At 39.1% G+C, this 16,133-nt stretch overlaps 1 protein-coding gene across 2 annotated transcripts; it reads left to right on the plus strand.

Annotated features, from left to right (window-relative positions):
- Nucleotides 1-350: 350 nt before the first annotated feature.
- Nucleotides 351-11,340, plus strand: LOC143901510 (pancreatic triacylglycerol lipase-like). Of its 2 annotated transcripts, none has more exons than XM_077413878.1 (4): nt 351-879; nt 8,373-8,717; nt 8,921-9,163; nt 9,645-11,338. In XM_077413878.1, exons 2-4 carry the CDS (start codon nt 8,450-8,452, stop codon nt 10,067-10,069), a joined length of 936 nt encoding a protein of 311 aa, XP_077270004.1. In that variant the 5' UTR covers nt 351-879; nt 8,373-8,449; the 3' UTR covers nt 10,070-11,338. The 2 variants fall into 2 exon arrangements, with proteins under 2 accessions (XP_077270004.1, XP_077270003.1); XM_077413877.1 differs by lacking the exon at nt 351-879 and adding an exon at nt 7,884-8,163 and having other exon boundaries at nt 9,645-11,340.
- Nucleotides 11,341-16,133: the final 4,793 nt, after the last annotated feature.

Genomic DNA, 16,133 nt, shown 5'->3' on the forward strand with positions numbered 1-16,133 from the left:
CACCGGCTACTGAAATCTGGAACATATTATCTCTTGTTATAAATAGCAGCGTAACTCTTGCTATAGATATATGATATAGTAAATTTACATCTCTTATCTTGCTTTATATGAAGTATTCTAAATTATCCATACTTTCATTTATTGATTAATCTTTTATTCTTTTCCCAGAATAATGCCGATCTTTCTTAGCGGAAGTTTGATTCAGTGATAATTTTAATTAGCTCTTACAATACTCAAGTATTATAAGAATTATATATAATTTTCTATATGTTTAGAAATTATGATTCTCTGTTGAAGGAGACTTAATTTAGATTTAGATAAAAATCGAAGGATTGTTTGTTTTAATTCTTAAAGGCTCCAGTTGCTGTTCGTCTCGCGATATTTTCATCGCGATAAGTTTGCTTTAAATCGGTGTGAAAAAGCGAAAGAAAGCATCCAGGGGGGACCTGCGACACTCTGCACACGATTCGTACGCTAGCTGTACTTGGAGAAACCGGCTAACGTGCAAATCGCCTGAACATGCATACACGCACGCACACACGTGTACGCAAAGAAGTGGACAGCCTGGCCCTGACACTCAGAAGCACCATCAGTTATATAGAGACCGCCGACTGGACCGCCACCACTACCATCGCCGATACCACCATTACGAAGCGCCGCCACCCCCCCCCCTCTGTAACACATGGCGTCGGCTATATCGCGGAGAACGGGTCGCGCGGGACAAGGGGAGGGTGGCAAACGGGGACGGTTTTTTAAATCTAGCCATCAAGGATCCATCCTGGCCTGGCTGAATGCCCGCGCGCCATACATCGAAAGCGATCTAACGCGACCGCGCGTATTTGTCGGCCGCCCATTATCCTCCTCGAAATTCAATTACCGGTACGAGCGTGAAACCTATTTTTGCGCCGGTCCAACCAACACTTCTTCTTGCATCTTAGCACGGCCGTATGAGTATACGTTTCTCTTTCGTTTGGGCGGGAGGGGAGAAGGAGTAAATAGATAGATCTTAGTTTTTCTTTAACATTTATCACCTATGCTCATATCGCTTTTTATTAAGCTCGTTAGCAGTAGGAAAAGAATATTGTGGACAGTCTTATTTGCATTTTGTCGCGTCCTGTCAAATTTTCTTTCACGATTATATCAAGAAGCATTTTATTTTTTGCGTGCAAAATCGATCTCGACATTAATTCGCGATATTTCGATGCCGACAATTAACGCAACGCTTCTCTTTCCTTCCCACTCGTACGCGTTATACGATTAAAGTAATTGTATTCCACTGTGTTCTTCTCAATCAAGTTCAAAGTGTCGCCAGAGTTTTTTTTCTTTCGTTTTCACGGGACGTCGCGCATGCCGAAAAAAAGGGCACGCGTCCCTTGTTATCGTGGCACGTAGCCATTCATTAATTAAGTGTAAAGCATATGTAAAACGCACGATATAAAAATATAATTGCGCAACGAGGGCGATGTACCGCTACTCTGTAAATTTGTCGATCGCCCATTATTCTCGTCGAAATTCAATTGTGGGGATGCGTGCATGAAGCCTGTTTTTGTGATATAACCTGTGCACGAATCGATTTGTTTCCAGATGAAACTTATTTTACATTATTTATTTGCTTTCACTCTCCGTCTCTTCTTCATCTTCTTCGCTCATCGCCGCGCATCAATTTGCATCGTGCTTCTATTTTTTTAAAATCATTTTTGCGAACTATCATTGAAGTATTCTGCTTTCTTCTCTATCACCCTTATTTAATCTGGACTTGTTCTTATCATTATCATGTTGCATTCGTGCAAAAAAAAGTATCACGAGCTCTCTTTGACATATATACTCTCGTCGCAATGCAGATCGTACTCTATCCAAGCGGAATATAAATGAGATGTCATTTGAAAATGTGCGCCAACTCTTATTCGTCATTGTTTTTATTAGATCGCTATTATAATAGCTTGGTGACTAAACAAATATTGGATGTATTATTTTTTGTGCATCGAGGGTTTATTTTTATTACGTTTTATATACTTCACCACTACACGTGGCACGGTACGTCTCCCACGAGATTTCGGGATCCCTTGTTTCCGCGCCATCGTCTCGAATGGTGATCTTTTTTTTTTTTCACGAAAACAAGAATTTTTTCTAATTAATCGAGAGCCGATCGACCGCACTGTGCATTCTCGAAAGCCCCGTATTGTTTATCCCGCGATTGGTAGACACGATTGAAATCTTTCTCTCCTGTCGACCTTTGTTCTTCGCCTCTTTTGATTCGGAATGTCCAGCCACAGGCTGTAACCGTCCATTTAAAATATCACGTACCTTTCAGTAAATCGTCGGGGATCTTCTTAAACGCTTCGTAATTTCATCCAAACTAATGCGTAAATCACCGTCGAGGAAAATAGTGGAAAACTATATATTCTCAGAGGATGTAATTTAATTCAATATCGATGTCTATACGCGTACACACATACGGACGGTGCCGGTACGTGAATTATATAAACACAAATTCTGACAATGAGTCAATCTGCATGATACCGAAGCTGCAGTTATGGAAATTATATAATCGCCAGCTCCTAAAAATAAGCAATTCTAGAAAGTCAGATTTAGTATACTTGAACATATAGATATATCTCTACTCGCATGCATAATTACAGATAGCTCGTAGCTCGACACAGCATTATATACAGCTGCAATCATAAATTCTCGGCGCAACGACGATATCGTTCTTTAGAGAGCCTTTTCCCTAGTCGTCGATATTTCGGCAAAAAGTCAAATAGTAAAACTATTTTAATTATTCATATGTACGGATCATGATTATATTATACGTATTTGTGTTGAAAAAGAAAGGAATATTTCTGTCACATCGATTTAAATTTTTATGTCCATTTCTACCAATGCAGATTAACTTTAATCTTGGTTTGTAAACCAGCCAGTGAATGAACGGGGTCCAGTGAATGAACAAAATCACTTATATTTTAAATATGAAAAAAATTATAGGTCAAAGATAAATGATTTTGTGATGAAAATTAAGAGAAAAATTAACAGGTGGCGTTGAGATCAATGTCACGGTTATAAACAAAGTGTCGACTCAAGGAGAAATATTTTTATGCTTATGACGTGCAAGCTAATAAGAGGTTAATTTTGGAGGGGTTGCGATTTTACGTTTGAATAAGCGTTATAATTGATTTTCGAAGGTAAATATTGCATCATATAAGTAAAGATAGAGTCAATATTTTATTTTGTCAAACATTTTTCTGTAAATTTGTAAAAATACGCTAAATATAATGATGTCTATTCACTGGTGTGATTTTCTAACCTTTTCCCAGTGAATGAACATGTGGGCTCTATTTTGGTAATTAGGTAGTATCTAGATAGTAATGATAGTAATCTAGATAAATTGACTTATCTGGTTGTTTATATGCTTTATAGTATTATTCCAATGCAAAATACATACATACAATATACATTTGTAGGTATGTATCTACATGAAATACATATGTTCATTCACTGGTAAGCAGCCGTTTATTTACTGGCAATTCTGTTCATTCACTGGTATATCGGTCCTTTTGTCACTTTTCCATTTATTTTCTAAATGTTTTATTCTGAAAGCACCTTTAATATTTTTTTCAATAATCAGTATGATATATTGAATCATCAACTACATCGATGCTGAAAGTGATACGGATAATAATTTTATTTCACGTCTCTAATGAATAGAAGACACCGCTTATTTGTTCATTCACTGGCTGCTTTACCTTTACTAGGTACCTTTTATCTTTTTCTAATTCTTGGAACTAGAAAAAGATAAAAAGTAAGTTAAACCAAAATTAAAGTCAATCTGCATTGGTGGAAATGAACATTAGAGAGATACGATGATTTCAGATAAACGCGGCGATGATTAATCTGCTGTTGTTTGGGGGGGGGGAGGGGAACACGATCGTTGCGACTCGATGTGATAAAAAAGTTGGGGCGTTTTGTTATGGCTGGTGCCCGGCGTAGCGAAAATCTCATCACTTAGGGCTTAATAACCAGAACACGCAGACTCCGGCGAGAACGCGCTATACGCGCTCATTCATTTCCACGTCTTTTGCCGCGATAGTTTTTCCTCTTTTTGTCGTGCGTCCGCTTTTTCTTCCCTTGCTCTTCGAGTGCGAAAGACCAAGCGCGAAAAAGAGAGAGGGACGTTAGCGGTCGGACCGGGCGGCCCCGGGTCGAGCCCGCTAAAAAACGCCAGTGCGGGCCACAATGACTTTCGGAATCATTTTTCAAAATGTCTGCCTCTGCCTCGAGGGGGGTGACCCCGACGGGCGGCGGCAGCGGGGGGCGAGGGGGGGGGGTGGCAGAGGGGTGGTCAACCCCCGTGGCGTAGGGTGGCAAGATGGCGCCGCATGGCAAATCGATGGAGGCTAGTCACTGCAGGCGCCCTCGCTTTCACAGCTCCAACTCCCCGTTCCTCCCCCGTCACCCCCAGACCACCACCCACTTTGCTTCCCCCTCGTCGTCCCCCTCATTTTCGAGCTTCACGCAAGCGCCCGCACCGTGGACGTCGAGTCTTCGGTCATCTAAGCATAATTTTGCACGGTTTCTAGCATAGTAACCTACGCCTTGCTAAAAAAAAAAAAAATATACAAAAAGTTTTTTTTATTCTTTTTCGTGTATGGAAAAAAAATCCATTACCGAGAAAATTTAAAAATAAAAAAGTGACCAATCAATCTTCTTTTCCAGTTCTATTTTTTTTAATTTTTTAACAGAAATCTCTAAGCTGGCCTTAGGACGAATCAAACACACGTCGAAATGTACAAAAATTACAACGACATTCATTAATCGCTAATTTGCCGCTAATTACGTTAGAGCAGTTTGCAAATAACGCGATATAGGCGAGAGTGAACGAGGAGGCTCGCGGGGGGGGGGGGAAATGGTAAGCCGATCGTGTCCCGATTTTTTCGATAAACCCATCTCATTTTAATATTCAACACCTGTAAACGTATCGGAACAAAGGCGATAGCCGCTGCAAATCGGAAAGTATTTGTATATCGGATGCATTCCGCTGAGCGCGCTCTGTGTACAATAAAAATTTCAAGCGGGTCGTTAAAACTGGTTTTATCCCAGCGGCGCGGTGTATATGCGGAGAGAAGCGAACCTGTTTGATTCTGTCTGAGAAATGTAACCGCCGAGGGCGAGAACTCTCTCGCCGCCGCGGCTTTTAAAAAGAACACACGCCACAACAGGTTTCCGTCTCTTAATCCTTCCGCGCTCGCTTAACAGTCTCTCACGTCGATGTGCAAATGAAAATTTTCATAGACACGTTAACGTCGCCTTCCCCCCCCTCCCGTGTTCCCAGGGTTAATGCCGCGAAATTTTCATAAGCGCGCTAATTTCATTATACTAATTGGAATATTTTAAAATTTACGTAAACGCGGGGACCGCGCCGTAGGACTCAATTACGAATAAAAACCCGCGAGCACGGGGGGGAATTAAATATCTCGGTGGGAAAACACGCGCGTTTAAGGGGTCGTATTTTCTTAGTCGCTCATATGTAAGTCGTTTCTCGCGCACGTCGTTCTTCATCATTCTAGCCGAGGTCTCAGACAGAACGAAACAGAACGAAACATCGGTCAATCAGGTCGCCCGATATTGTCCATTATCATAATTCCTCGTGAAATGCTTGACGTTGCTACTTGTCAACAATGCCCATTTGAGATTTATGCAAAATGTATTTCGAAACGTCATAGATAAGTGTAGATCGATATAGCCGCACTGCACAAATGTGAACAGTTTTCCTAATGTTCTAACATAACAAAGCAACGTAGACGAATAAAAAGATTATTATTATCTTTAATATCTGTTGTTAGTGTTTAATTTACTGATATTTTAAAAATATAATCCAATATCCGTTTCTATACATATATTTTTCTTATTTCTTCTTTATATCAATAAGCTTTGTCCACTAACGTTTACTAGATTATATTGAGTGTACGCTAAGAAAAGAGCAAAGACATTGCATTTTTCTTGCTCGCTTGAATTCATTTTTGTTTTTTGTTGCACGTGACACGAAGATTAAGATGATTACTTTTTGATGCACATCTACCCTTTTACAATATCATATTATCGTTTAAACGGCCCTTCGATCTGTATATGGAATTTCAAGGCAATGTTTAAAAATCAAATGGTTATATAGATTAACGCTTATCATTGTTTTATAAGAATGATTGATAATGTGGATAACGCAATTGATGTATACAAATAATTAATTGTCCAAAATGAGGTTACGATCAAAGCGTAAATTGCATAAAAACTCTATTTACTTGATAGCTTAATTATATCATTAACCCGATATCAACTCGATGTAATTAATATAATAATAGAGAATAATAATATATTTTTAAAATATTAAACTCTTTCACACACACACACACACACACACACACACACACACACACACACACACACACACACACACACACACACACACACACACACACACACAAGGGATATATTGGAATGTGCGTAATACGAGCCGGCCAATCGTTTTATATTTAAATTATATGATTTATCGAATTGTTACGCTGTATTAATTTGCATTTTCGTATTTCTAGCGTTTTGTGTGTACAATTCTTCTGCGCGATATAATATCCATTAACATCTCTGTCGCGCGTGATTCCTCTGTCAATCTGTTAATTCTTGATCTTAACAAAAAATCTTTGTCAATAACATCCGCTGATTAGCATATCGAATAATCTCGGTGAGGACAGAGAAAATTGATTTACGCCGCGAAGCAGATGCGAAAAAATGACAAATCTCAACACGGCAATTGAATTGGATCGGTACGCGCGCGGATCAGATAATTAACGTTGAAAAAAATAAATGACGTCTTATCAATATTAAATCGATCTTGTTTTAAAGATTTACCGAGACAAATATTTCCTTGCTTAATTGATCCTTCCAAAGATACGCTCCGCTTCAGAAAGAAACGTGATGTGCACATGATATTCTTCATTATTCCTTCTTTTGTTATTTCAAAATCTGTAGGAATTTTTTCTAAATATTTCGGCTTTTATAAATTTCTATTTGTTTTTCTGGAATTAATTTCTTCTCTTTGACATTTTATTTAAAGATTTTAATTACTAAATATGATTGAAATATATTTCATTAACTTAAAGTGCCAGAGTTTGTCTATAATTAACGATAGGTTTAGTGTCTTGTAATTAAATATATTCCAGATTTAGACATATCAATTTACTTTTTGACTATATAAAAGTCAATAATTATTTCGTATATTAATAACACTTTAAATGTTCTCTAACCAATTCTTAACGATTTTTGTAAATGTAAAATATAAAAAACTCGAGATTTTATAAAATTGAATCACGTGCTCAGATAGACATTGAGTCTGTTTTTTATTGTTGAACTGGCTGCACTAGTTCAGAGTTCATCTTTTTTTACGACACATAGGAAAGAAAAAGAACTCTGAACTAGTGCAGCCAGTTCAACAATAAAAAACAAACCCATTGTCTTATTTTGTAATATGCAATTTTCTTTCGTGTTCTTTTTGAAAGACTTTGAAATTTATTGTGTCTACTTATCGATATGAGCTCATAAAGTGTATTACTTCTAAAAAGTTTTAGAAAAAGCTTCTAAAACCTTGAATAAAATCCTTTTCTTTCTAATTGCAACAGAATTTAAAACTGTTACATATATTATATGTAACTTCGCTTTACGTTTTATTCCTATTATTTATCATTGATACTCAATATGTGTTAAAATAGTTGATTACAATACTAAATAGTACATTAAAATAGTTGATTACAAAAATGACTGTTAAAAATAAATACAAAATATAAATAAATAAATAATACATATTATATTAAATCATATTAATTTCTAAAGATAAAAAATGCAATGCGTATTTCAACAAAACGTATAAAATTCAAGATTTCGATAAATTTGCGTAAATATCGATTATTGTAATCTGAACAGGACATCTCAAATATTATCAAATAATTGATTATAGTTACAGTATAACTGCAAAAGGAATTTATCTTATCGTTAAAATGGTATATAAGTATACCGACAAAACTCAGGCGCTTTAAAAGCAGTTGAATGTTCTGCAGTATTAACAACAATTAAGCATGGAGATACGCGTTCTAATTGGTGCCTTGCTTGCCTGCGCCGTTGCTGGTAAAAATAATATTTGCATGTTTGTTTGTAAAAAAAAAAAGATGAATTTGTTGACAATTCTAGACTCGCACATTAATTTTTTAAGATTCGAATAGAAAGACAATCGTTAATATTATTGTTTTATTTAACATAGATATATTCTTCCTATATATTTTTTTTTTCATTTTGTATTATGAGATGTACGAGTTTCTTGTATCCTGATTGTGCAGGGCTTCCAGTGAAAGAGCAGGTGCTTCCTCACGATATTTTTACTTCACTGGATTACGAATTATTTCAAGATAAAGTAATGTACGTATACGACGACAACGGGAACTTGGTGAAGCTAACATTGGACGACGCCGAGAACGACGAAGTTGGAGACGACGGCGATGTCGCAAGCCGTGTCTTATTCTTTCTGTATAATAAAGACAATGTTAACGATCCGAAGCAACTCTACGTCAATGACGAGGCTGCTCTAAAGAACAGCAATTTCGATCCTGCGAAACCAACGCGTTTTATAACTCACGGATGGACGAATTCTCGCAAAAGCGCAGCATGCACTTTAGTTCGCGACGGTATGCGTGAACATTTATCATGTAGCGTGGAAATATTACATAACGTTTTGCAATCTAAGATAATTATCAATAAAAATTCGAAATATAGAACACTACTTTATTTTATATAAATGAATCGAATTCATGATTAAATCAGAAGACGATTTTCATTTCTTCTGTCTTGGAATATCTTATTATGCTAATGTCTGTTGTTTCTTATGCAGCTTATCTTGGGCATAAAGATTACAACGTGATCGTCATCGACTGGAGGTCAATAAGTAGGAGGCCCTATGTTTGGGCCAGCAAGCGTGTCCCGCTGATCGGTCAATTCGTCGCCACTATGATCAATTTTCTCGTGAAGCATGGAATGGATTTGTCGCACACCGTACTGGTCGGCCACTCTCTTGGTGCCCATATAGTTGGAATCGCTGCTCGCTACGCTGACAGCGATATCAGTTATGTCGTGGGTAAGTTTTCAACATTTTACACCTAATAGCATTTATATTCTACACTAAATATATCTTACATCTTTATATAATATTCTGATTAGTCTTTTAAATTTTTGAACAGATAAGAAGCCTTTTTTTATCAAGCGTCATTAAATCTCACAAAGATTGAAGATTATATAACCAATTAAGAGAATTTTATTTCTCCCTTCTCTTCATGTAGAAAAGATAGTACAATTTTAATATTAATGCGTCATTACTTTTCGCGGCACTTCTCTCTTTGAGACTTATCAAATTTTTAAGAAGTTCGCATTTATCTTTCATGTTTGATACGCATTAGATGCGTATGTAAGTTCAGAAAGTTTTGCTATACGATTTTTATCTTCTTTTTCACATATATTGATCGAACGTCGTCATTGCTCGCTTCTTTCATCGAATAATGTCGATCTGATCAATCAATTACAATTATTAAAATTGACATGGCGCAAATTTATCGTTCCAGGACTAGATCCAGCTTTACCCGGCTTTAGTCGGGCCGGTCCAGGATCCATGATATCGAGCGACGATGCGAAGTACGTTGAGATCATTCATACTAACGGTGGTCTCCTCGGTTTCTTGGCAGCCATCGGAGATGTCGATTATTATCCCAACGGCGGCGAACGGCAACACGGCTGTCGAGTGGATCCCGGCGGCGCGTGTTCCCATGCTCGCTCGTACAAGTTCTTCGCCGAGTCTATCAACAGCGAGGTAGGATTCCACGGGAAGAGCTGCACTAGTTTCCATCGATTTATAAAGGGCCTGTGTAAAGACTCGCACGCATCCATCATGGGCGGTCACAAGCCGCTCTTCAGCGCCCACGGTACCTACTACCTAAATACCAATCCGTCGTCTCCGTTCGCGAGCGGGCCGGTCGCAATGCGACGCTGATGATGAGCGCCTGGAGCGCGATCTTGAAGGATCGGCCAGACTAGACGATCAGCGAAGTTTCTGAAGAATTTGGCAATTCATCGCGGAACAGGAAGGAGAGATCCGCGTCGAGCTAAACTCGTTTTTCCCGGCAATCGATCGGACGCGCGTTCACGGTGCGTTAATTTCGTTTCCGCCCGCAACGGCTGTTTCGAGCGCGAGTATTGCAGGCTCTCTCGCCGGGGTATTTTTATATCGTCTAAGCCGGGGCTGCAAATCGTTTGGACTACCGGGAATCGTATAGGCGCTATTTATCGAAGGAACAGGATGAAGTATCGTCGCTGTCGCGCGACGTTTCGCTTCACCGTCGACCTAATTACCGGCGTAAACGGCGGCCAGCGCGTATTTTTGCGAAATACGTCTCGTGTGACGTAATCTGCGTCATAACGTTTTATTGGAAACGCAAAATACCGGGAGGATACGCCCGACGTATTCTTTAAATGCGAGTCAAGTCGCTTTAAATGCACGTATCAAATTTCCTGCCGTTGTCCATTCTTTTCCTCGCAGCGACTCGCAACGTATTCGATGCGTGTACGCGTGCAAACATCCACCGGAGACGCACGGCCTCTCCGAACGAAAAGCGAATTGCTCGGAGCAGCCACGGTCTTAGTCGCGATGCATTAAATTTTATCGTATAATATAATACGTTTCGCGTATATCGTGCATAGCAACAAAAATAACAAAGCGATACGGAAAACAGTTTGATTAAACCGTGCGCTGAATTTTAGGCTTCGGGCTGTTTCGTGTAAACACACATAGATATTTATTATTTTGACGTAATGCACGAGATAAAGTTCTGAAAAGAAAAAGAGATGAACGTGATCTCGCAAAATAAGGGATATCGTCTCAAAAAGTGAGTGTCTTCGTCGATTTTCGAATCGATGCGAACGTTAATCGCAGGAACGGCTGATCTTCTCAGGACATGTATATATATATAATCTATTACGTGAAAAAAATATTCCCCATTCCAGATCTATGACGCTTGATTGGAAAATGCACGATAATTTTCATGATATTAGCAATGCAATGAAATGTGATGAAATTTATACCTGTTTATAACAGAGCACTGATGTACAAATTATTATATTTTTGCAAAGAATCACACGGGTACTTATTTTATTACTCTAAATCCAAACCTATAAAACTAGATAGTAAATTATCTTTTGTCATAATAACAACAATAATCACGACGCTATCACCTAAAAATATTCTAACATTTCAATTAAACAACTTTTTTTAAGTTTATTGAAAAGAATCCGAAGTAAACAAATTGTTTTGTAAGTTTTAAAAAGAACGTATGCGTTGAAATAATTTGCGTAGAAGTAGAAAAAATATTTGTATTATTGAAATTATATAGATGTTTTCCGTTAATATGTGCGTGTGTGATGTGTTAAACTATAACATATGTTAGAAGTACTGCCGGAAGAACACTCAAAAGGTATTAATAAATTTTTTTATGTTACGGATTTGCAATTGATATAAAATATTCAGCCCGAAACGATTGACTCTCGGCGCTAAATCGCGATATCTACAAGTTCGATAAGGCGCCGAATGTTTCCATTGCGGATATACGCCGGGAATATCAATTGTTCACACTCGCAATTGAAATATCCGCGATAAAAGTTGGCGAAGCCGGGCCGTGTTTCATTAACGTGTGAACAATGGGTACGCCAGATGCAAGCCGGCCACCTGAGTATGAATACCACCTGACGTGAATAAGGATCCCGAATAGATAGACCGAAAAAATCCTGACGCAGGACGTCCCAAATAGGAATATATCTTTCTTGATCAGAAAAGGCATTCCTTTAATTCATCTAGTTAATCTATTAAGGTTAACTCTCAATCACATTAACTTTTAACCATATCGCAAGTGCCATAGAATAATATGTATCATCTTTTCAGTCATATAAACAGTCTTATCTCATATATTATTACACATTCTGCGATTTCTCATGCTGATATTTCTGCTCGATAAGATTAAATAATATCAAACTTGTTGGTAAACTAATACAAATTTGACTACCAATCCAGAGTATTAAAAAGTCGGAAGAAGTATTATATAAATGTAAATTGTTATTTAATGTGGGTAAACAATTCATCATCATGTTAAACATTATTTTATTTTGCATGATCTCATCCTTCTTTCTGCGCGGAATTTGTATTTCATGCCTGGTGATTCTTCCATTTTTTGCAATGACGAGAAAAAAAATTCATGAAATAACTTATTCATTTTTCGTTTTAGAAAAAAAAACGTGTTTTAACATTCGAAAGCGTAAACTCTTTTCAGATGAAATACACAAAGTCTCGAGATCCAGATACAACTTACGCGGAGAACGTTATTTAATTGCAGCGGTAATAATTCTTTTCTTGTCTGACGCGCCCTGTCCGAGGTGTATAGGTCAAGATTAAAACCCAAAATTGACGTCGAGGGAAAAATTAAAGTTGTAAGGTTTCTGGTATCTATCAACGCGAGACGGATCCATATATCAGCATACGTAGCGCTCGCTGCCTATGTCTCAGCCGCGAAAGTGTTGTCCTTTCGATCGTATTCGAGCCGCGAGCGCGTCGGGGACGACTTTTTCCCCGGCGCAAAACAATCCCCTTGCCGTTCATTTTTCTGAAAGTATCGACACCGAACGAGAATTTATTTGCTCCTTTTAAAGTTGATGTTGTCCAAGAAAACCATGCATGCCGCGTGTATACACTCACACACACACTCGGATCTGTGATATTTCAATAAAAGTATTTAAAAACAAATGGAAAATATATTCCTAATTTTTTTTTTTAACTGAAAGCCGAAAGAGAGAAATGGAATAACGCGTAAAATGATCAAAATGATTAAACCACAATCACATATGAAAAGAGAAATGAGCATATATTTTATCCGCGGCGCAAAATATTCTATTGTAATGTTTATCGATCAAGTATTACATTATCGGTACACGTAAAATACCAAGAAATTATGTATAAAATAATTAATTTTCGCATTATAAATATAATTATTTATCGCAAAATCGATATGATGATTATTATGGATAATCTAATCACGAAACCTCGCAAATTTACGAGCACAAAATGTATAAAATACGCGCGATCATCGTCATAATATTGTTCAGCCGGAAGCGATTTTTCTTATATCGAAACCTCCAATTAGGGAGGCGGAAGCAGCGAGTATGGAAAACGAACCAGGTTCCGGCGGTCACCCTTCGAAGGTATAGGTAGGTATATTTGATAAATGCCGTACTCCATTTTTTGTTGCCCTTGTGGCGACTCGTTTGGCGACCAGTCGTGAATATGAGAAACCGGGACGACAAAGAGTTCTCAAAAAAAAAAAGGAGCCACTCTTCGAGAGACGCGCGTGCATACGTACGTGTGCCCACGTACGCGAGGCACTTTTTTGTTCGCGCGATCTTAGGAAGCGAGAGAGATGTCGTCGCTGCCGTGTGTCTTAAAAAGCGTGCCCGCGCGTTCGGTCCCATCGGAGAGAGTAATCCATCCGGAATCGTTATTGTCGCGGTGCATTTTGGGGTCCGCTGCCATTATCGCGCGCGCGAAGTACTTTACCTCCCGCGGTATATGTGTGTATGCGCGCGTATAAACTACATAAAATAATTGCTAAATGAATCGCCGCGCTGTTTTTCCCGCCATTTAAGCGAACTTATTAAGCGAACATTTTAATTAACGCGGCGATTAATCACGTAGATCACACATCCGGTCATCACGTTTATATACGCAAATATATTATTTACGCATTTCCAAAGAGTATCGCCTAGTCCATCGTATAGCCGAGAAAATGAACTGATAATTGCATTATATACACATAATTGCGCCAATTATGGCCGACTTTTGACGACGAATTATACGAAGATTTGGAAACGTTTCCCCCGGCGCGGCGCGGCGGAGCGTCGTCGTCGGGAGAACGTATAGTATGCGATAGTGTAAAATCAGGTGCGCATACGTACACATATGAAATTTCATAATCGGACGTAAGGGGCGGCGAGAGGGAGCGGAGGGGCAGGGGGACGGGCCACTCGAGAAAGAAATCGTAGGGCAAGTAATGGGAGAGCGCGGGCGACGAAAACGCATAATTTTAGATCGTAAATACGTAACCCGAGCCAGGGTGGTCGCGCACTTACGTTTAATTGGTTCTTATAACGGTCATCTTAATTGACCGTGCGACTATTATCGGATAGGATTACCGTGTATTTATACGGTACCTTATGGTCTTTCGCTTATGTGACTCAACGTCGACTGTAGGACGAATAGGACCCGTTTGTTCTCGGAAGAACAATCGTGCCGCGTTTGCAGAATCGATTTAATCGTACGTAATAACTAAACGCGCGTACGCGCAACGCGTGAATTTAATAATCGAGATAAAAAATAATGCGCGCGTTACGGACAAACGATCCATTCGATAAATTAAACCGTTATTTATATATTCGACAAATTTTTCGACGTGTGCACGTGGCAATTTTGAATTTTCGAAAGATCGCCCGCGCGACGAGAGCTCGTAAAGATTCGAGCGAGCAGCCCGGGTTCCATGCATTAACGAAGAAGCGCGCGTCTGAATAAAATCGTATACGACAAACTTGCCGGCGCTACACGAGGTTTTCCAAAAGTGGTCAAGGTGGGGCTTGGGTGGACAGGTCGTTAATAAAGCTTGAAGAAGGGCCATTAATCACGGGGCTATCTCGGAGTCGAGCTCGCTCGTGTAAATACCCGCGGAGATATTTACCCAAACGCGCGTAAGTTGTGCGTACGCTCGTCGTCATCCGTCCCCTTTCAGCCGCCTTCATCCTGCGCCCCCCATCGCGCGTCTTCTACGATGATCAGTGTAAAGAACTTCGCGATAAAAAGCGAGAAAAAAAAGCGCGGCCGGTGGAAGGAGGAGGGATAGGGAAGCACCCTCAGTCCAAATATTGGCTGTCCATTTATCAAGCGCCGTAGGTTTCGATCCGCGCTAATTAGCTTTCCTCCTGCGCCTTTCTTCGCCGATTCCGCTTCTATCGCGCGCGCGACAACTCGTGCATAACGCTCCTTTATTTATTGCTCTTTTGATCTTGGGGCTTGGACGCGTTGATAAACGACCGGTTCATATCGCGAATACGATTCATCGGTGACTACTATAAATCACACGTTGACCAATGGGGAGCATATTGGCCCATTAACTCCCGTTTTATCGTAAGAGTCGGGCAACTGAGAAATAAGACGCCTTAGAAAGAACCATGTTGAATCTTTCAATGCGATTCTCGCGCATTAATTTACTTGATTGCCAGCTATATCGCTTTCTTTCGTATTTTAAACTGAAGAATTATTAAAAGATATATATTTACATTGCAGAAGACAGCGATGGATGTAACATTATTCCATGGAAGGTTCTCTCGTTTCATCACGGGAAAAACGGTTTTGCTGAAGTATCTAAAAATTTAGCTATATACAGATCTGAATAATTTTGTTGCGCCATCAAAATAATTATGTAGAACACTCAAACTGATTGCTAAAATTTCAAAAATTTTTTCAGCATTATCATCATACTTCAGCGACCTACCATAATTATTTCCATGGTGCAACAGAATTATTTTCAGATCTGTATCTAGCTAAATTTTTAAACACTTCTGCAAAACCGTTTTTTCCGTACAAATAAAAATAAGCAAACTGCGTCAGATGGTTCATTTTCGAGCATGACTGTGAAATTCTTTCGCTATAAAATGCTCTGTCATCTGTTCTCTGTGGCGTCAAAACTCCAACGTCACAAGTTAGATCCTAAAATTAGCCGTATTACGCACACTTTCGACATATGGCCTCTCCAAGTTCAAGATAAGGCAGATTCTCCCATCAACAAGGCAATTTCTCGACGTGATTCGAATAAACGATATCCATCATCCGGCAGATCCAATCACGATTTCACGATCTTTGATACGTGAAATTCACCGGGGGTCTTCAAGTGATTCGTAAGTCCGTTTATCTAATATTCGCGGCGAACACTCACGGTTAACAAAGATGGCTGACTACGAACGCGTAGCCG

This window comes from Temnothorax americanus, unplaced genomic scaffold (genome assembly GCF_048541705.1).
Source record: "Temnothorax americanus isolate GAGA-0224 unplaced genomic scaffold, ASM4854170v1 Scaffold34, whole genome shotgun sequence".
Classification (NCBI taxonomy): domain Eukaryota; kingdom Metazoa; phylum Arthropoda; class Insecta; order Hymenoptera; family Formicidae; genus Temnothorax; species Temnothorax americanus.